This window comes from Coturnix japonica, chromosome 17, assembly GCF_001577835.2.
Source record: "Coturnix japonica isolate 7356 chromosome 17, Coturnix japonica 2.1, whole genome shotgun sequence".
Taxonomy (NCBI): domain Eukaryota; kingdom Metazoa; phylum Chordata; class Aves; order Galliformes; family Phasianidae; genus Coturnix; species Coturnix japonica.
Genome location: NC_029532.1, coordinates 2,223,781 through 2,244,578, shown reverse-complemented (window position 1 = coordinate 2,244,578; position 20,798 = coordinate 2,223,781). Strand labels below are relative to the sequence as shown.

The 20,798-nt window shown below is 50.3% G+C and overlaps 2 protein-coding genes across 4 annotated transcripts in view; one reads left to right on the top strand and one right to left on the bottom strand.

Annotated features, from left to right (window-relative positions):
• The window catches only part of ASTN2 (astrotactin 2), a 237,984-nt gene that overhangs the window by 139,150 nt on the left and 78,036 nt on the right, over positions 1-20,798 (top strand). For both annotated transcript variants that reach the window (XM_015878749.2, XM_015878748.2), the window contains exon 17: positions 14,851-15,116. In XM_015878749.2, the coding sequence (XP_015734235.1) occupies positions 14,851-15,116 (266 nt within the window). The remainder of the gene's footprint in view (positions 1-14,850; positions 15,117-20,798) is intronic.
• TRIM32 (tripartite motif containing 32) lies at positions 1,771-8,835 on the bottom strand. Of its 2 annotated transcripts, XM_015878751.2 has the most exons (3): positions 8,736-8,811; positions 7,381-7,499; positions 1,771-6,528 (listed from the first exon to the last, which is right to left on the bottom strand). In XM_015878751.2, the coding sequence occupies exon 3, from the start codon at positions 6,458-6,460 to the stop codon at positions 4,517-4,519; it is 1,944 nt and encodes a 647-aa protein (XP_015734237.1). In that variant the 5' UTR covers positions 6,461-6,528; positions 7,381-7,499; positions 8,736-8,811; the 3' UTR covers positions 1,771-4,516. The 2 variants fall into 2 exon arrangements, with proteins under 2 accessions (XP_015734237.1, XP_015734236.1); XM_015878750.2 differs by lacking the exon at positions 7,381-7,499 and having other exon boundaries at positions 8,736-8,835.

The following is a 20,798-nucleotide window of genomic DNA, read 5'->3' as shown; positions in this document are numbered from 1 at the left end:
GGCTGGAAGAGAAGCAGAGCTGGGTGAGGAAAAGGGTAGAGCTGCTCCAGCAGCACCATCTGACAGCCCCAGTGGGATTTCCTGAGCGCTGTTCTAGCTTGCTTGCTCCCACTACGATACACAAAATGCAGAACAAATGTCTGTAAGTGCTCTGGCACTTAGAGAAAATGGAGATGTTATCAGTCGTAATGCAGAGGGTCTCGTCTTGTCAGGCATTTGAATGACAACTCTTTTCCATCTCACCTTGCAGAGGAGCTGAGCCTCAGCATGGGAGATGTGTGTTTTCCAGCTGGGAAGAGCTCACTTCTCCCATGCCACAGGGACCTGGGAGCAGGGCTGGTGTGATTGGGGCATGCATGGGTGGAGATAAAGAGGTTTTCAGTACCAAAGTGTTACAGTGCTGTGTAAGGTCTGAGAGATGCTCGCTCTCGGCAGCTGATCACTCTAAAGCAGGAGGGGCTGTGCTGACAGATGCTGTCACGTTCACTAAGGCCTCCTGACCATCCATCACCCTCTGCTCGCTTATCTCCCTCCTATCATGTGTCTCTGGATGTGTTTCCCTGTAAGAGGTTACAGATTTCATGCTTTCTTGTGAACTGAGCAGTTCAGACACAGATCTTCATGAAACATAAACCATAGGATGCAGCCTAAGGGTCTGCTGGAATAGAGCAGGGCCTGTGGGTCCCTCCTGTCCCTGCATGGCCTGAACCCCTTCAGGTCTGGTACTGCCATGAACTGCCCATGGGAACCTTTAGCTTTTAATTCCTACACACAATCAGGTGCATGAAAAAAGGTGAGCTTTGCACCTATTAAAGGTCATAATGGCCTTCCCTTGTCACCTGCTTGGTCAGAAGTAAAGCACTTTGAATTTCCCTATCCTTGAGATAAGCACCTACAAAGCACCGCTCCGTTACCTTTATAACATTCTCCCAGTTTGTGGTTTAGATGATTCTGTTTGTTTCAAACCCTCAGATTTTGACATTTTGCTCAGAGGAGGAAAAAAAACAATCTAGCTGGTTGCCATGAAATTCAGTATAGACTAAAGTCTGTGCTGTGACTCAGCCTGCTAAGCGACCTTATGCACCGCTGATTGTAATCCAGAATTACCAGGCGAGTAATTAGTTGTGCAAAATGAAATAACTTAAAATCCTCACATGGAGTAATGACCCAGAAAAATCACTTAAGCTATACAATGGAAACAACTCAAAGCATCTGGCTGGAGTTTTACTTTTGTAGCTCTGCCCCCTTTGATTAAGAAGCGTTCTCCTGCTCATCCCCCATTTGAAACCATGGCTGTCAGCTGCTGCCCAGAACAAATGTTAGAGCATTCATAGGCTGTAACTGATAAACTGGCAGCTCGTTGCTGTTTAAAGAGCTGCTCCATATCATCTGAGATGAGCACGAGTAATGACAGCCTTTTCCCTGATCAGCAGCTGTGCTGCATGGCAGGGGAGAGCCTGTATGTGCTGGTGATACATGGAGGGTTCTGAAAGCTGAGTACAGCGCTGCTTTGCTCCCCTTTGGCTCCATGTAAACGCGTTATTCCAATACAGATGTGTTGCAGTGTTGAAGTTACATCAGTTGCAGTGATTAAGTTACATGAGAGCTGACCAAGAGATCAGATCTGTCCTCCCCACCGTGACAATGCAGAAGGGATGATGCAGCCATTATGTTAGTGAGGCTCATACACCAGCCATAAAACACAACCTGCCACCAAAGGGAGAAGACAAAGGGTTTTTAATAACAAAATGAGCCGTCTGCAATGCGCTGTTAATTGGATCAATTTTTCCTTTATTACACCATCTCAAAAAACCGAACACATACGTACAACCAGACAAGTTCTTTCTCCAGGTAGAGAGCAGAAGCAAAACTATTTCATCACAATCTGTAATTGCCCCGTTTCATCTCATTTGGCAGACAATCACAGCATCACACTGGGGGCACCACAGCAAGAAATACAGCTCTGCAATGTCACCTCACAACAGGGTTGTGGCAAGGGAAGGGCTAAGGATAACAGATTTCCTTTCTCCCTTCCTGGCCTGAAACCCCAGCCCAAAAGAGCTGCAGACAAAACACAGGCAGGCAGCCCTCGCCCTGCTCTGTCCCACCAATGCATGGCACAGCAGTGTTCTTCTTCCCGAGTGTCTGGGCGAGCAGCAGATGACAGATGCTTTGTTTGAGCTGTGTACCCAGTAACAGAGCGGGGTAAACAACAGCTCAGCCCATTTGCTGGACAAGCTTTTATGTCCCTTTAAGCACACCAGGACACGTTCCTGCTGGTAGTGCGGTGTTTATTGCAAAACAAAATTCCATTGGAACAGAAAATGACAAGAGGTACATATTATCATAGATAATATTGCTTCAATTATTCAGGTCCACAGTAGCTTCCTGCTTGGAGCAGTTCTTAGAAACAGGAGAGATGTTTAAAAGAGATCAGTAGGAGAGGAACTGACATTACCATAATACTGGAAAAAAACGCCTTGAGTTACAGTGTAATTAACTGCAGAAGGTGCCAGTAATAGTAGTCATCTCCCAAAAACACACATGCAAGATGAGATCAGCTCCCCACATTGCTGTTACGTACCTCAGGCAACTGCCCCCTCCCATCCAGAAAGAGAAGCAGGGAATGTAAACAGTTGTGTGTATATCGATGGCCTCAGCAAATACACAGAGCAGTGCAGGAGGGAAGGGGGGTTCAATTCCCTTGGGCTCCTTTAGTGCCTTCCATCGTTTGCCCTGTTAATCATCCCCTCTTAGCTCCTATCCTCTTCTCTACGACCTTTCTACAGTGCATTACAGTGGGAAGAACAGGATGTTGTCCTGCTTATGGGCAGCTCCATCATTCAGCTGGGTCATCCTGTTGTGCCAGTCCCGCTCTGTGCTGCTGCTGAGCACAACAGGGAGAGGGAAAAACCAAACTGTGCCAAAGGGTTCTGCTCCCAGAGCTGCATCTGGAAACCCCATCAATGCCCTGCAACGGGCTGCAGCAGCAGCTGCTCTGAAGGCTGTTATACTTTGCTGCTTCACCAGGGAAAAGTATACAGGAGCATAAACAGAATCACCTGTTGCATACATGTTGTAGGACAAGCAGCAAACAATTTGCTGTCGCATGGCAGCCCACCATAAAATCAGCTTTTATATTGTCTGCCATGCCCCCAAATTTGCAACTATGCTGTTGATAGCAACAAAATAAATGCACTGCAGCGTAACTATTATCTGTGGCAGATTAACATGCTACCACTGTGCCCTATTTGAATGCATCCTTCCTTCAATAAACTATTCCAGGCAAGCAGCACCACACTGAGGTACACATTTATCAGTGAGGAGAGTAGCGCTGTGGGGGCTTGGTTCACACAGCTGCAGTTTTGTGCTTCATTTGGCCCAAAGCCGTGATGAACATGAACTCTGGTGCCTGCTGGTGCCATAAAAAAAGCTGAGGAATGTCGTGATTTGCTGTGCAAGGAGAAAAAGGCAACGCACCAATGGATGTGCTTCCGAGTGCTAAAAGAGATTAAAATGAAGCAATCTCCCCCCCTCCCCAGCCCCCCAACCCTCATCGTGGGATATAAAGTGCAGACATGTGGAAACCTGACTGTAAGGGTGACGATCTGGAGAGCAGGCAGTGAGGTGCAGGTGAACATATAGTTGTGTGTGATCTAATTTACTACCCCCCGCCTCCCCCCCAGATGAAGGTACCTCCCAAAGACAGTTCCCAAGATACATTTAATAACAGAACAATCCTGAATATCAACAGATTTCCCCTGTTTTTTTCTCCTCCAGTCCCCACCCTCCTCCTCCCCAGCAGAATTCTTAGCAGTAATAATCACCCTGTTGCCATCAGAGGGCAGTTTTCTGGCTCTGCTCGGTCTCCCATGATTGCACTGTACTCACTTCACATTGAACAGACGCGGTTCACAAACGGCACGACAGGGGCAATCTCCTGAATAGCAGAAAAGCAGAGAGAGAAACCCCTTGCTCCTCAGTTTGAAAGTAAGCTCCATCTCCGTGCAGTTTAAGAGGGCTATTTTATTTTATGCAGTGCTGCAATCAGAAATTGCTTTCTGTAGTAGTTGCCCAGACAACTGCTACCGAGTTCCTCGTGAGTACCATGGCGAGGAGAGGATTGCCTCTCCAGTCCCCTAAAGGAAGGTGATTTAGGGCAGCCAGTCAGTGTTTATGGCACAAAGAAAGGTACAGTGGATGAAGACATAGTCAATGCAGAATAAGGAGGTGAGAAGGGTTAAGGAGCGACTGGTCATTTAGCAAAAAACCAATATTCCAGAAGGATCTCTTCCTTCTTGCTTTTCTTTTCTACTGTGCAGATTCATAAAGAGAAAATGCAGGGCACCACCATGTTAGTTGTCTTGTTCCCAAACAGAAAACGTGATGGCCTCCGTGCCAATCCCTGTTGGGCCGTGGTGCAGTTTTCTCAGTGTTTGACACTGGTCCCTGTCAGATAGCAGTGAGGCTGGAAGAACTGCTGCTAATGACAGGGGTTTTCACCAGAGAAATGCCTTTAAGGGGTGGAATATCTTCTCAGATGGTAACTGTAGATCTTAATGCAATGATCCCAACAGTCCAGCACCAACAGCTGCCCTTTGGGAGTAATGGCAATACCAACCGGGCAGGTGAGTCCCTCCCGGATTAAGATATTATAGCCACCTCCTTTAGGAAAATGCAGGATTTCTTTACGACTGCTGTCAGCAACGATGAGGTCTCCTCTGGCATCTACGCACATCCCAGCGATGCACCTGAAATCCTCGTTCTCAGAGAAGAAGTGGCTAATCTGGCGTCCCAGCTGCCCGTCTGGGCCGACAGAGCCAATAGAAAAGCCTCCTTCTAAGTGGTGTTCGTACTGCCTGTTTTCCAAGTTGAGCCCCAGCCCCTGAGTGAAGTATATGGTCCCTTCAGCATCACAAGTGACAAACTTGGGCCGCACCGCGCTACACAAGCAGGTGTACTTCACCACCCCCACGCCACGGTCCACAGTGAAGCACCACAGCTTCCCCCCTTCCACATCAGTCACCACAAACTGCCCAGAGGGCAGAGCCGCGATGCCCCAGGGCTTGCTTAGCTGGCTCCTGTGACATGCCACACAGTGGCCATCCATGGTGTACACCTTGACGGAGTTATCATAGCTGTCGGTCACACCTATGAGGCCGTGGCAATTCATGGTGACAGAAAGGGGAGTCAAATTAGGCAGGTCTGCTCCAAGGAAGCTCAGTACAAAGCTATCGATTCCGCTGGGGCTCCGGCGGATCTCCTTCAGGAAACCTTTGCGGGTGAAAACCTGGATACGAAAATTGCCTCGGTCCGCCACAAGCACCTCTCCTTGGAGAGTGACGTAGAGGCTGACGGGCAGATTGAACATCCCTGGCAGGCTACCCTTGGAGCCCATCTTCTTGATGAAGTGACACTGTTGGATGCTTGCAGCTGCTTCGGGCATCCTTGGTTTGACTGGGGAGGAATTTGGTGTGCAGCTGGCTTCTTGTTGCATCAAGTCAGGCTCTCTAAATGATGCCGATGAGGATGCTGCAGTTTCCATGAGTGATTCTTCCAAGTTAACAGTCCGGGGTTTCTTCACCACCTGCCCAATCTGCAGTGGTCCCACATGGCTCACTTTAAGGAGTTCAACCTCGTGAAGTATCAGCTCCCCTGGGAGACTGTTTGTCAGTTCTGGTTCTTCCTCATCTGCTGCCTCCTCCAAGAGAGCAATATCTCCTTGCTTTATTTTGGCAAGGAAATAATCACAGCGAGACAATATCTGCACTTCTGCTAAGTTCAGCAGATAAGCTTGTTCCTCCATTACCTGATTATTTACCTTCTCCACTTCAGACAAAGAGGTGGTGAAGAACTTGCGTGACCTGGCCAGTTCTTCCTGGATCTTGCGTTCTTCTTTGCTGTAATCTTGCAGAACTGCTCTGTATCTAGATTGCAGGTCACTCGAAACACCCTCCAGAGATGCTTTTCTTTTCTGCAAATCATCCATGAGCTCCCGAAGTCTGGCAAGCCTTGTCCCAAATTCCCTTCTACGCTCTTCAGCAGCCTCTTTGATAGCAATGACATTATGCCCTTGGGGCACGTGTGATGTCTCCTTGCACGGCTCACATAACACCAAGCCACAACTCTTGCAGAAGTGTCTTGGCAATCTTCTCCCACAGACTTTGCACATGAGGAGACCAACCACTTCCCCCAGCCCTGTGGTGTCTATGATCTTCAGTACAGTAAGATTGTCAGTCAGCTGAGCTAAGGTTTTGATCCGAGTGATTTTGCTGCAAAAAGGGCAGCGTATCCCATTAATGCTGGTTGCTAGGAGCTTCTCCAAGCACTGTTTGCAGATGGTGTGCCCGCAGTGTAAGAGCTTGGGTCTCAGGTGCTCCTCAGTAAAGGACTCCATGCAAATGGGGCACTCCAGGACCTCTCGGAGCGCATCCGAGTTGAGTTGAGGAGCAGAAGCCATGGCTTTCCACAGGCAGCTTTACCCAGTGCAGAATCTGGTACTCGCATGTATTCTAAGGTGCTCCAATTCTGTCCAGAAAGAAAAAAAAAAAGAAAATGTGATTTATGTCATCACCAGCAGTTACATATACATGCAGTTTATTTCTGATTTATCTCCCAGACCTGGAAAACAGAAACCCAGTTGGCTTTTCCACATGTGAGAAGGGTAGATTTATCATCGCTGATCTCAGAGTGGGCAAATCCTAAAACTAACCTGCAGCTTCTAGTGCAATGAATTATTCGCTTGCAAAATTTATAAGGAGAACTGAAAGAAGTGTAATGGCAGCAATAAGGAAGCCCAATATATATTGATGACTGAATCATCTCCTCATGGTGCCCATCTCCTGCTGCCAAGCCTGTGAGTTTACATAATTTACTCTGAAATCCAGAGAGATTAAACCAAGCGTTCAAATGTTGCGCATCAAAAGAGGAACCAGATGGTGCAACGCTTTAGGACATTAATATATCACCTCTGGAGACCTGCATTCAGATAAGACATCAGACATGAGCAAAATAAATGTTCATGGTTTAAAACTGCTTTTCTAGAAAGCCAAAATAAATTTTCAAGGTTTCATGTGTTTGCCAGGAGGTAATCCTAGAAGGAATGATTTGTCGGTTTCCACTCCTTCTGTGATTGACTGTTTATAGTGGAAACATGCGCCGATGTCTTTAAGCCAGTGTACTTCATTAACCTCTGCCATGCTGCATCATGCAAATAAATACAGCTTGATGCAGCAGCATTCTATCAAGTATTAGCAGAAACAGAGCTACCAGACAACTCCAAATGCTTGATAATACAGACTGCACGTGTTCTCTCTTAGGTCCTGAACTTAGCTTAATTGCATATAATTTCTCTGTATTCTATACTCTTGTAGCACTGACTTCATTCCTGTGTTTTGGTTCAGTTTTGTTGTACCGCCGTGGTTGCCATTCAACTTCAGCCCAGGTTTCTTCATCCTCACATCCCGCGCAGCGGGGAGCAGATCCCAGCAGCTCCCTCGCTAAAGCAGCCATCCATTCAAAAGGAACAGAACAGGGTTCACATCATTAAGTTATTATTCAGCGGACCGAGTTTCAATACCTCTGCTATCGCATTGCTTAGCCGTTAAAAAAGAAACGGGGAGAAAACATTTCTTCTAGGGGGAGAGGAGGAGAAGGAAGTGGTTGGTCTTTAAAATGAAGAGCCGGGCACAGAGGGATGCGAGCAGAAAGCTTTCTTCCCAATAATGGCTGCATGCACGCAGCACTTTGGCTTCCCTGCTGCGATCGCCTGCTTTGCCCTCAGGAGCATTTCAGACAGAAAGGTTCAGTGTATTTCAGTTCAGCGTTTGCTCGAGTGGAAGGAGACAGCTGGAACGGAGAGAGGTTCTTTATATTCATACATAGAGAGAGGGGGGGGAGGAATTAAAAGGAGATCTGTATTTATCGGCTGTGAGGTCTTTTTAGCCCCACGTTGCAGGGATGGGCAATGTGGGATCTCCAATGGTGGGGTCCCAGGCTGGGTGCTGACCCCAAAGTGGGGACACAGCTTTCCTTTCCCTTTCTCTTTCCCTTTCTTTCCCTTTCCCTTCCTTTCCTTTTCCTTTCCTTTTCTTTCTTTTCCTTTTCCTTTCCTTTCTTTTACTTTTCCTTTACTTTCCCTTTCCCTCCCTTTCCTTTCCTTTCCTTTCCTTTCCTTTCCTTTCCTTTCCTTTCCTTTCCTTTCCCTTTTTCCTTCCCTTCCCTTCCTTTCCCTTCCTTTCCCTTTCCCTTCCTTTTCCCTCTCCTCTCCTCTCCTCTCCTCTCCTGCTGAGCAGCACCTCAGCTCTGATGGATGGACAACAACGAGGTTTACAGATAAAAGCTGCGGTCAGAAGGCGTATTTCCATTTAGATGGGCTTCCCTTTGCTTTTAACTCAGGTTCGGTCTGAAGGTCGCTTTGTGTGATGCTCTTTTAATAGGCACAACCGCATGCAAGCGCTCATCTCTGCCATGCCGTTATCCCCGCAGCGCTCTCCCTCCCTCGGTTATACCCCACATCGGGCCGTTGTTCCCACACATAAAACAGTGAACCAGAGGCCGAACCGAGGCCTGGCCCTGCTCACGGCCCCGCAGCGCTTTGGGAGCGCCGCCTCCCTCCCGCTCCATCCCGGTCCCGCTGGGTCGGCCCCGTTGCTGTGTGTAACCGCCCGCCCACCCGCCCCGCCTGCAGGGGGCGCCACTCACGGCGGGGCCCCGGCTCCGCTCCTTCCCTTTACCTGCTCGCCGCTCCCCGGGCCGCGCAGCCGCTGCCCGTCATACCCAGCGCCGCCGATGACGTGGTGCTGCGCGGCGCACGGAGCGCTGGGAGGTGGAGTCCTGAAGGGCCGCCTGCGCACACACAGCGGGTTAATGGGGGGGAGGGGCCATAAAGGCCTGTAGGGCCACCATGAGGGGCTGCAGGATGCCATAAGGGCCTATAGGGCCACCATGAGGGGCTGCAGGATGCCATAAGGGCCTATAGGGCCACCATGAGGGGTTACAGGATGCCTTAAAGGCCTATAGGGTCATCATGATGGGCAACAGGATGCCTTAAAGGCCTATAGGGCCACCATGAGTGGTTACAGGATGCCTTAAAGGCCTATAGGGCCACCATGAGGGGCTGCAGGATGCCATAAAGGCCTATAGGGCCACCATGAGGGGCTACAGGATGCCATAAAGGCCTATAGGGCCACCATGAGGGGCTACAGGATGGCCCCCATTAAAGGCCTATAGGGCCACCAAATGATGGGCTACAGGATGCCATAAAGGTCCTGTAAGGGCCCACCATGAGGGGGCTACAGGATGCGCATAAGGGCTGCTATAGGGCCAACCATGGAGCGGTGCAGACTGCCATAAAGGCCTTATAGGGCCACGCATGAGGGGCACAGGATGCCATAAGGCCTATAGGACCACGGCATGGAGGGGCTAGCAGGATGCGCATAAGGGCCTATAGGGCCACCATGAGGGGCGGCTGCGGATGCATAAGGGCCTACTAGGCACCATGAGGGTCTACGAGGTAATGCCATATAAGTTCCTATATGGGCCACATGATGGGGGCTACAGGATGCCATACGACGGTCCTATAGGGCGCACCATGAGGGGCTACAGATGCCATACAGGGCCTATCAGGTGCCACCCATGAGGCGGCCTGCAGGATGCCATAAAGGTCTATGGGGAGCACCATAGGGGGCTCAGGATGCCATAAAGGCCTATAGTGGGGGGGGGGGGGGCCACCAGAGGGGTCTACAGGATGGCCATAAAGGCCTATAGGGCGCACCATAGAGGGGCTACAGGATGCCCATAAAAGGCCATAGGCGCCACCATGAGGGGCTACAGGATGCCATAAAGGCCTATAGGGCCACCATGATGGGCTACAGGATGCCATAAGGTCCTATAGGGCCACCATGAGGGGCTGCAGGATGCCATAAGTTCCTATCGGGCCACCATGAGGGGCTACAGGATGCCATAAGGTCCTATAGGGCCACCATGAGGGGCTACAGGACGCCATAAAGGCCTATAGGGCCACCGTGATGGGCTACAGGATGCCATAAGGTCCTATAGGGCCACCATGATGGGCTACAGGCTGCCATAAAGGCCTATAGGGCCACCGTGATGGGCTACAGGATGCCATAAGGTCCTATAGGGCCGCCATGAGGGGCTATGGGATGCCATAAAGGCCTATAGGGTCATCATGATGGGCTACAGGATGCCATAAAGGCCTATAGGGCCACCATGAGGGGCTGCACCCTGCTGTCATGTCATGTAACCCTTCCCAAACACAAGGAAGGGTAGAACCAGCTTGGATGCAGCTCCTGCCACCATCTCCTTGCTCTATAGGTTTTAACTTGCTCACAGCATGTGTGTGTGCTCAGATCCATCCCTCTATGCTGTTCATGCCTGGAAATAGAGGAGGGTGGTTCTATCACACAGGACTGATGAGCAAAGTCATTAATCATATAATCAGTCATTTTCCTCCTGCCTCTTCCCTCCTCCTCCCCATCCCTCTGACCTTTCTATCTGGCCTCTCTTCTCCCATCTGATGTGTTCTGCTGGCAGTAATTAGAGGTGGGATTTAGCAGCCAGACTATCTGATAGGAATGTCTGGGCTTGGTGGGAGCACAGGTGGAGAACTGCAGCATGGAGAAATTCCATCTGTGGAAGAGCTGAGCCGGCAGTGAGGCTGTTTGCCATGATCGCTGTTTGCAGCCTCCCTGTGCATGGGGAGGCTCGTTCAACTTCGTGGTCTGGAAGAATCTCTGGACACTGGGCTTACATTGGTGCTAACACTCTCTGCCATTCGGAGGCAGGGTGGTAAGGGGGTGATCCCTACTCGTGGGTCTCCCCGGTTCCTGCCGTCCTGCTCCGTGCCACCAGAGGGCAGCAGGTCCTCGCGGAGCTCCGGCCACCGCTGCCCCGTGGGGATGGGGATGGGGACAACAGCCCCAGTGCTGCATCCCCCACCATCACACCCACCCACACCCTCCTTGCAGTGCCCATCTCTAGCACTGGGCAGCCATAAAGCTGGCTGAGCTCCTCGCAGACCTGTTGGATCCTGCGGTGACAATATCTCACTGCAAGAGAAATTCCCAGGCAAACGCAGCTATTGATTTTCTTTCTGGCTCCCTTTCGATGGATTCGCCGACAAACGGGTTGTTTTTCTATCCAGTAACGAACCTGCAGCCTGTGCCTGTATCAGCCATAAATCCCAGCACCCTGCCCGTGGCAGCAAGGCCTGCACAGCCAGGGGGATGTGGAGCAGAAATAACTCAGCCTTGTTGGGAAATGCAAAGTCTGGGTACCAGCTTAGTCCTGGCAGAGCATCCTATTGGTGTCAATGGGGTAACTTGGAGGTATCCCTATAAGGGTCTACTCCTTAAATTCTCTTTACAGCTTTAGCTTGTTCTGAGCTTTTCTGCTGTTGAAGAGCTGCCACATCCTTCTCCTGATGCGGTTGTGTTCTTGTGGGAAGCCCAGCAATCCCCAGTTTTGGAATGACCTGGGATCCTTTGGCAAAGCATAGTGTAAAATGCTGGACCACTAACAAAACCTGCACCTCTGGGGAGCTCACAAAGCAAAGCAACACTCCAATACAAGAGAATTACGAGTTACATTTGGTCATTGCTCTAGTAGTGTTGTGCTTCCCTCTGGTCTAAGCACCAGGAGGTGCTGCTGTTAATGCTGTGAGCACTTCTCCACCTCTGCAGCTGAGTCCTGGTGGAGCACAGAGGCAGAGCTGAACACTGGAGCAGGAGGTCAGGACTCTGCACTCTCTGCTCTGCTTGTCCTCCTTTCTTACACAAGGTCTGACACTTAGCAGAAGGTTATTTTATTTCGTGTCGCTGTTGTTTCTTTTTCTAAATACATATTTCAGGCAAACAAACAAACAAACTAATAGCTTCCACAAGTTGCTGTGATGCATCTAACCACATCCGCGGCGCTGTGCTTCCCAACAGATGCTGCCAGGACTCCCTGAGCCTCCAGCAGCAATAGAGAAAGCATGTTCAGATCCAGAGGTTGATAAGGAATCCCGCTGCCCTCCCTTCCCTGCACTGTTGAACCCATCCATCCCGCAGACCAGGTCTGGGCAGTGCCCATCAGCAGTTACCTGTCAATGGGAATAGGGCATTGGAAGAGTGATCTGAGTGCTCCAGGAGCTCACCCAGTCATGCACGGGGCTTGTGCAATGTGGACCGAAGCAATGAAGGTGAACAGAGTTACTCAGCACTTCTCCCAGCTTGCAGGAGTGTTTCTATTGGCTTCGCTGGCAGCTGGGGGTGGCATTTTAGTGTTATGTTTTGTGATCTGGTTCTGATTCTCACTAACCCAACTGCAGAACCTTCCTTTGATTTCATCAGCAGTAGAACTGGGCTGTAGGTTTTCAAGCCCAAGAAGAAGCTGGTGAGCTGCATGTCAGCAACAAGGCAATAAAAGCCCGAGCAGACCTCCAGTGGTGTGTGGGGCTACTGCAGCTTCCCATTGGGTTTCTCTGTGCAGAGAGGGTCTGCATTCAGGCAGCCAGGCAGATACCTCAAAGCCACCACTGAGGGATGAGAGAGGAAGGCACAGGGACCCTTCAGCTCTTCTTTGCTTTGAGTTGTAGTGGCAGGTCCAGGAATAATCTCACGTGTTTGAGAGGAAAATATCCCCCAGCTTTCAGTAACCTAATTTTGTTAGGACTGTCCTTAAGCCCCTTAAAGCTCATTCCACAAAAGCTACCAAGAATTGCACTCCAGTGCTGATGACTTCCAAGACTCGTGTGGATGAGAGCTGGTGATTTGGCAGTGAAGCCCATTTCCTTCTGCTGAGCCATGTCCTATTTCATTTTCCTTATTTGGAGTTGTACCCAGAGCCTTTTCAGTACAGGGGAGCACTATGAATTAGTTCCCAGCACACTGAACTGCTAACTTCAGCTGCAGTAACCCCTTACATCCCCAGGAACCCAATCTACAAAGTACTCCTTTTCCCCTTAGTGACTGGAGCTTCAACTGCAATAAAGGGGATTAAATGCAGACACCCATTTCCACCTTAGCTATGAAGTCTGCAGTGCTGACAAGTCTGCCACGAGTCACCTGGCTCCACGATCAATCTTCTGTGGCTGAGAGCATGGCTGCTCTGCGAGGGGAGCTGCGCTACGCACACAGCCTCCCTGATCAGCTGCTGGTTTTCTACCTTCTTTTCTCTGCAGACCTCTGCTTTTACCCACTATACAGCTCCGTTTGGTGGCTGCTGATCCTGAAATGGCTTTACCCAACCTGTGTTTGAGCACTCACCTCCCTGCCAGCATCTTTAGGGAGCTCTTTAAGCCACCATCTCCACCACCCTGCCCCAGCACGTTTTTCTGGGAGCAATGGACAAACAAGGAGTCTGGAGGTGCAGGATGTGCTGGATGAGCTCGCATTCAAGCTGGGTTCCCCTGGAGTTAACTCTCTGCTTGCTTAGGGTTATTTTGCATCTTACCTTTGCTTGCTCATTCCAGAAGCAGAGTGCAGCTGGGGGAGGCCAAATGGAGGCTGTTCTTCCTGCTTCTCCATCCCAGTCCATACACCTGATTTGTACTCTCAGGGCTCCTGAGAGCAGAAACACCATGTGTGAGTGCATCGTGTGCCCCATGCTTGGAAGTAGAGGAGAACACCGTCTGCAAAGCACAGAACAGGGAGCTCAGGCACCTCAAAACATTCTCATGTGGTGCTCCAGCAGCTTGGCCATGTTTATTGTCCCCCTCTAATTCCACTGAAGACAAGTTGCTTGGAATTTGCTCCTTCTTCCCATGACAGCTTTGATCCTGTGCATGTGAGTGTTCTCTGACAGCCAGACAGAAGGGGAAGGGTTGTCCCTAGCCTGAAGGGCTTTAAGAATAATGAATGAATACTGTGTTTGTTTGTATTTCTAATTGACAAGTGTCTTGCCAGATCAGCTGCATGTTGCTGCAAGCCAAGGGTATTAAGACAAAGCTCGTTCCTGTGCAGTTCCTTCTTGGGATGGGGAAGTTGTTGCTGAAGGCGGCAGCTGTCTCCATGTCCAATGCGTGGTGTTGGGTGTGTTATTTAGGCACAGGATGAGCAAGGTTTCTCTTCTGTAGGCCCATCTCCAGGCTATGAAGGTCAGCCTTCTTTCTTGGGTCAACCCAAGAGGAGATTCTACAATTAAAGTTTCAGTAACAGCATACAGCACTGAGATGGGAATCTTGACTCCTCTTATCAGGTACCACCAGGTGTGATGCTTTCTTGGACCCTGGCAAACATTCAGGCCAAGGCGGAGGAAAGTCAGTCTCTGTGGGTTTGTCTTCTTTTGTTTTAAAGCCCTGAATAGTTCCCAAAAGCAGCATCTTCACAGCTTGGTGTTGGAAATAACTCTGCCTGTCCCCCCCTACACTGAGTCCATTTGCCTGCCTACTTCAGTTCTTGGGCTTATGTGTCACCCAAAGGAGGGAGCAAAGGACCACAGGCTGGTGGTCAGCAAAAGACCACCAAGGAACTGGTGCAAGGGCAGGGTGAGGACACTTGGCTCCCTGTCCTGTCCCCTTTGAAGGAGGTTCTCTTTGGCAGGAAAGATATTCCTGGTTGGTTCTGTTACATTTCAAAGTGTAGAAATTGAAGACACGAATCACGAAAAAGGGGAAAGGGAACACGGCCAGTTCCATCACTCTAGAAGTGTTTGGCTGGAAATGCTCCCACTTCCTACCCACTTGCAGGTCCTGTTTTTCTCCTTCTCTCCTTGACCTTTCTGGTTTCCTGCTCCCACCTGGCCCATACCCTCAGCAGCTGCATTTACCCTGGCTGCAGTGAAGTTTGGCTTTGGGGAAAGTACTGCCCTGAGATTTGTTTAATGCTGTTTATTTTCTTTCTAAACCAGAAACAACTGAGCTGGGGAACAAGAAGGAATTGAAATCCATGCCGTTCATCACCTATCTCTCGGGCTTGCTGACAGCACAGATGCTTTCTGATGACCACCTCATCTCAGGTGTGGAGATCCGCTGTGAGGAGAAAGGCCGCTGCCCATCCACGTGCCATTTGTGCCGGCGCCCAGGCAAGGAGCAGCTCAGCCCCACGCCAGTCCTATTGGAGATCAACCGTGTGGTGCCCCTGTATGCCCTTATCCAGGACAATGACACCAGGGAGGTGAGTGAGCTGGTGAGGGACCACTGTGAACCTTCCATTCACCACCTTTGCCTTTCTTGGTCCCAGTGGGCTGGGACCAGACTATTGAGGTTCAACAAGGCTTGGGTGTTGTAGTGGAAATGCTAAGGCACAGCCTGAAACAGTGACTGAGCACCTGATGGGAAGGCAGGGCCAACTCAAGGGAGCTCAGGTATGTGCAATACAGCTGAGTGACTGCAAGGGATGGAGCCCCTGCCCAGACCTCATTTAAGGGTTGGCAGTGGAGGTGAGGGTATGTCTGGCTAGAGATTCCTGCCTCCCTGAGATCTGCTGAATGTAAACAGCTCTTTTCCTTCAGTTCTGTACTTGTGTGCTCAGTTTTGGGCCCCTCACTACAGGACAGGTATTGAGGCCCTGGAGTGCATCCAGAGATGGGCAATGGAGCTGTGAGGGGTCTGGAACAGAGGTATGATTGAGAGCAATTGTGGGAACTGAGATGGTTCCGTGCAGAGAAGAAGAGGCTCAGGGGAGACCTTACTGCTCCATGCAGATACCTGAAAGGAAGTTGTGGCAAGGTGGGGGTCAGCCTCTGCTCCCAGGTGACAGTGATGGGATTAGCAGCAATGGCCTTAGGTTGTGCCCGGAGAAGTTTGGATTGGGTATTAAGAATAATTTCTCCCCAGAAAATGTGGTAATGCATTGGAACAGGCTGTCAGTGAAGGTGGTAGATTCACTGTCCCTGGAGGTGTCGATGGAAATGGTAGATATAGCAATTAGGGACACGATTTAGTGGGTAATATTGGTAGTAGGTGGATGGTTGGACGAGATGATCTTTGAGGTCTTTTCCAGCCTTAATGATTTTGTGATGATACAATGAGAGCAAATGGTTTCGGGCTGCACCAGGGGAGTTTAAATTGGATATTAGGAAACATTTCTTCTCAGAGAGGGCTTTGGAGCAGCATCAGGGTAGTGCTAGAGCAGATGTTCTTGTGCCACCCCCAGCCCTCACAAATGTGCATCTCTGTGCCTACATTGCAGCAATAGCAATGCTGTGAGCAGGTGCTGTTGGTGTTCCTTTTGCCCCTCATGTCTCAGCAGCTGGGCCTTGTCCCCCTGTTTCCTCTGGGATGTGCTGTGTCAGGAAAGCCCAAAGCCCTACCATACTCTGCACAGCACAAGTGCAGAGGGATAAGCAGCCCCTCGGGACAGGCCCGCAGCCACAGGAGGTCACTGTTACTCCAGGAGGGACCAGCAGAGCTGGAGGTGACCCTTCCTTGGGGCTTGGCTCCTTTCCCTCCTGTGAGAGCTCCAGTGTTAATCATTTATGGATTTATTTCCCACTTTCTCTGTTCTATGCAAGTCCCCACTCCTCAGTGCAGCCCCCTAACCCCAAACCCAGAAATGACAGACCTGCTTAAAGTCACTTATTAGTACTGAGTCTGCACTTGATTAAGATGCTCGGAGTGAGCCAGCATGCAGCAGCTGTGGGTGGGACAGAGAGGGCTGCAGGTCTGGAAACAATCCTGGCAAATGGAGGTGTGACCACCAAGAATGATACTTCCCCTTCATGTTCCCCCCCCCCGAGATTCATGGGCAAAAGGGATCCTGCTCTTTTCCTGGCGCCCAAGTCCCTTACAGGGACTGTCCTTTCTTGTCTACCCCTTGATCTTGTTCTGCTCTTCCATCCATTAACCCTTATGCTTCTTCCATACAGCCGTGCCTGACTTACCTAATTCTGTCCCTCCATCCTTCGAGTATTCCCCAGATGCCCTTTCTCCTTTTCTCCTTATGCTTTTCCCATTCCTGTCTTCTGCTTTTCCCTGTTCCACTTTCACTTGATGAAGTCTCCACAGCCTGCCTGGGACTGCTCCCTCTGTGTCATGGTCACACTGGTGCCCCTCGAGTTCCCTGCCTTGCTGCCTTCCAGAGACCTGATGTGGCTGTATCCACAGCAAGGACAGGGTCATCCCTTTTTAGCTATGAACTGAGCAGGTACTTCTGCAGAGTCAGAGCACCCACTCTGACTATTTTCACTGCCAGCCTCTCTCCCAAATGGCACTACTGCCCTGCCATGGCTGGAGGGTATTCTCCTTGTCCTGGGGAGCCAGAGCTGCCTGTCCTCAGCAGCTGTCCCCTCCTGCCCTGCTTCACTAGAGGGCTGCTCCCATCAGCTGCAGCTGGAGGACAGCCTGCATTGTGCTCTCTGCTGAGATGCTGGGGGAAAAAACAAACAAACAGTTGAACAAACAAAACCCTAAAGATGGAGCCAAACAAGGGAAGCCCTGGCAATCTTCTGGAGGGCTGTGCTAGCCTTGTGCCTGCTGTTCATTGCTGCAGGAGGAGCTGCTCGTGCAAAGGTTCAGTGCCAGGACTAGCTACTGCCAGGGCTAGGGCTGTGCTGTGGGGCTCAGTGATGGAGATGGATCTGAGATCTGTAGATAGAGAGCCTAGGAGAGGGTGGGAGGCTGTGTGCAGTCAGAGGCCACCAACTCTATAGTGCCAATGTGATGTAAAGCCATTCATTTAAATGTCTTCCTTGGTTTGTGCGTGGGAATAGATGTTCAAGGGGTGCGTGCTGCAAGCTGCACCCAATGCAAGGTCTGGATGGTGAAACATCCTTTTTCAGCATCAGTTTGGAGGCTGGGGGTGGTCCCAGGCACTAGGAGAGTGATATTTGCCTGTGGCATAAACAAGATGTGGAAATGTCTGGGATGAGCACTTGGATGCTGCTGTTTGGGGCAGGGGAAGATCCCTTTGTCTAGGGACGTGGCTGTTGTGGTGACAGTCTGGGGACATGGCCTGCACAGTCACCAGCCACCTCCCTCCCCTACCCACCAAGTACAGCAGCTGCTTCCCTGCCTGCTGCCCTCATTTCTGCATATAATAATCCATGGAGCAAATGCTGGCTGTATGGGGACTGCAAGCAGATCCCAATTCCCTCATAGTATTAAAAAAAACAAACACCCAAGATAAACATTGAAGACCTTTCTTTTTGTGTGTGCTCATACACAGCTAACTATGTATGTGTACAGGAAGGTAAGGCCATTGATAACATGGATGCTAACATCTGTTGTATTCCCTGGAAGCTTTCCATTGTAGACCTAGCAGCAAGAACGTAGTTAAGATACAGGTAAAGAAATATTGCAGGCAGTTTTTAGGTGTCTTTTCATCTACCTCGATAAAGGGAGCTATGCATTTCTTAACATCTGCAGCTACCTCATGTACATGCCTTGTTCTCAGTTTCTGATGACCTTGCCAGACTTTTAAGTGCTGGGTTTATGTTTCCAGGCGGAGCGTCTGTCTGCCTTGGGCTGATTTTTGTACGTGTGTATGTTTGATTTCAGCTCCAACTGACCATTTGCAAGAGAGAGATTAGGTGAAAATATATTGCTTTGCCCATATGAAATAAGTTGGAGACCTATTTCCATGACATTGAGACTAGCTATTTTCTTCTCAGCTCAAAGCAAGGACTTGGAATTTAGCAGAGATCCAGAAGTCAGGTTTTGCCTTTTGCTGCCCAGGGAACGTTTGTCCAAGGCTGTTTGTGCTGTAAGCTCCCAGCTGCGGATGCTCAGCAGGAGTTTTGGTTTATGGTTGCAGTGCTGTTCAAAGCCTCTCATCAGCCCCCAGCAGTGTAAATGTGCATGAACAGCTCCACGAGTGCCTGGTGCTGCTGTAGCAACTGGTCCTGGCCAAGCACTGCTCCCAGCACCAAAGGGATGGGAACATCAGGGGCCCCAGGATGGGTGTTGTATGACAGCCCCTCTTTTCTTCCTGGTGTGCAGTGAAAGTTTTACAGGCTGAGCCTCTGCCAGGGAGTGCCTCTATTTGCCTCTGTTGTTAAATAGTGTTAGTCAGAGAGCTGGTGCAGCCAGCGGGTATACCCAGGGGCTGTGCTGGAGCAGGGGATGTCCCAGGCTGCTCTTGCCATCCCAGGACATGTGGCATTTCTCCTTTTGCAAGTGTTTTCTGGGACAGTCTCAACCACCCCCTTCCAGGAGCTCAGAGCTTTTGGGGAGCAAGGCAAAAATAGATAAGGGTCAAGGAGGTACTAAGTCCAGGTACCTTCCGAAGGGCTTTGTTGGATGGTGAGATCAAGTGAATGCAGGTTGGTTTCTGGCACCATTGCTGTTGCAGAACCCCTCCCTTCATTCTACACACTGACATCATGAGCTCAGGAGATGTGACCTTGGCAGTGGCTGCACCTGAGGTCTGTGGATCCTGCATCACGTTTCAGCTGATGGATGCTCTCATCCCATGTTTACTTCAGCCAGCACTGAACTACCAGGACAAGCTAAGCACATCATGTGGTGAAACATCCCTTGTCCCTGTGTCACCACCCAACACCATGGCAGCAGGAAGCCCATGCTGATTTATTCAGTGCTGTCTATCCAAGTGCTGAGCAAGGAGCTTTCTGCATGTCCCTGTTATGGGAACAGTGCTCTCAAAGGGCAGAGAAGGGGAAGTGCCCTGGCAGCACAGAGATGGGATCGTTCCCTGGAGCAGCCTCAAAGGCATGGGGAGCTGGTGCCAGTGATTGCTTTTTCCACTGCTGAATCAGAAAGGCGGCCAGGTTGAGCAGGGACAGTGTTTGAATTGTTGAGGTGCAATTTGTTTTGTTTCTTTGGTCTGGATTTTGGTATTGTTGCTTTATTTTCATGTCTTTTAATAGGCCATCCTCCTCCTCACGCCAAAGCCCAACACTTGTGCATCCCGATGCAGCCCTACCCCACATCCAACTCATGTTAGCCCAGGGAAGAATAAAGGCATTGTAACTGACTGACTGTGCTGATGGGGAGCTCTGGAGCCGAGGTGTGGAAGCAGAGCTCCCTGGGCCAGGATGCTCCTTGCACTACGAAGGCTGCACCACCAGGTTTCAATGTCCTCTTCTGCTCTCTTGGTTCCCATAAATAACAGAATCCAGGATGCTGCCCACCCTGGGTCCCTGCCAGTGCCCTGACCTTTCCTGCGGATGCTTCCTGGGATGAGGTGATGCTGATCCCTGGGGACAGGCAGCAGGGTGGGAGCGGCGCAGATGAGATCAGCTGCCAACAGCAGCGGTGGGGAAACTTTATCCTCCTTTGCTGTGAACCTGGAGCAGACATTCAGACGCGAGCTGCGTGATCCTGGAAAGAGTCTCTGGCCTGGGAAAAACTTCATTTTCCTCCTCGTTTTTGTTGTTTTTCCTTCTGGAAGTGTCTAGACTGCTAGGGAGTGGCATTTATCTCCTGTGAGCAGCATTAAGCCTCAGCATAAGGGCATGGAAAGCTTTTCTTCCAGCTACTCTCATCATAGCATCCTGTTATGTGTGCATCCCACACCTTGGTGGCGCTCAGTGCAGCTGGGCCAGGTGCTCATTGCCCCATCAGCCATGCAGATGACTGCATCTCCAAAGCCAGCTCAGCACCAGCGTGCTCCCCTTGCAGTGCCCCACCTGGAAGCTGCAGCCTCTGTACTGATTCCTGCCAATGCTGCTCTGCAGCGTTCCTCCATGTCCTGTAATTTTTCTCTCTGGGGATGTGAACAGAAAACCCACGGTCAGGAAGAACTCGATGCTTTTCCCTCCATCAGCCAGGTCTAACAGAGGACAAAGAGGAAATGTTCTTCTCTGTTCGCTGTAGAGCATCTGAGCTATAAAACGGGGCCAAATGGCCTCCCCCTGAGCACAAATAACAACAGGAGAAAGATCCATATGCAATCGAG

Excerpts from the sequence above, each read along its gene's own strand:
- TRIM32 (XM_015878750.2), bottom strand. The coding sequence starts at position 6,460 with ATGGCTTCTGCTCCTCAACTCAACTCGGATGCGCTCCGAGAGGTCCTG.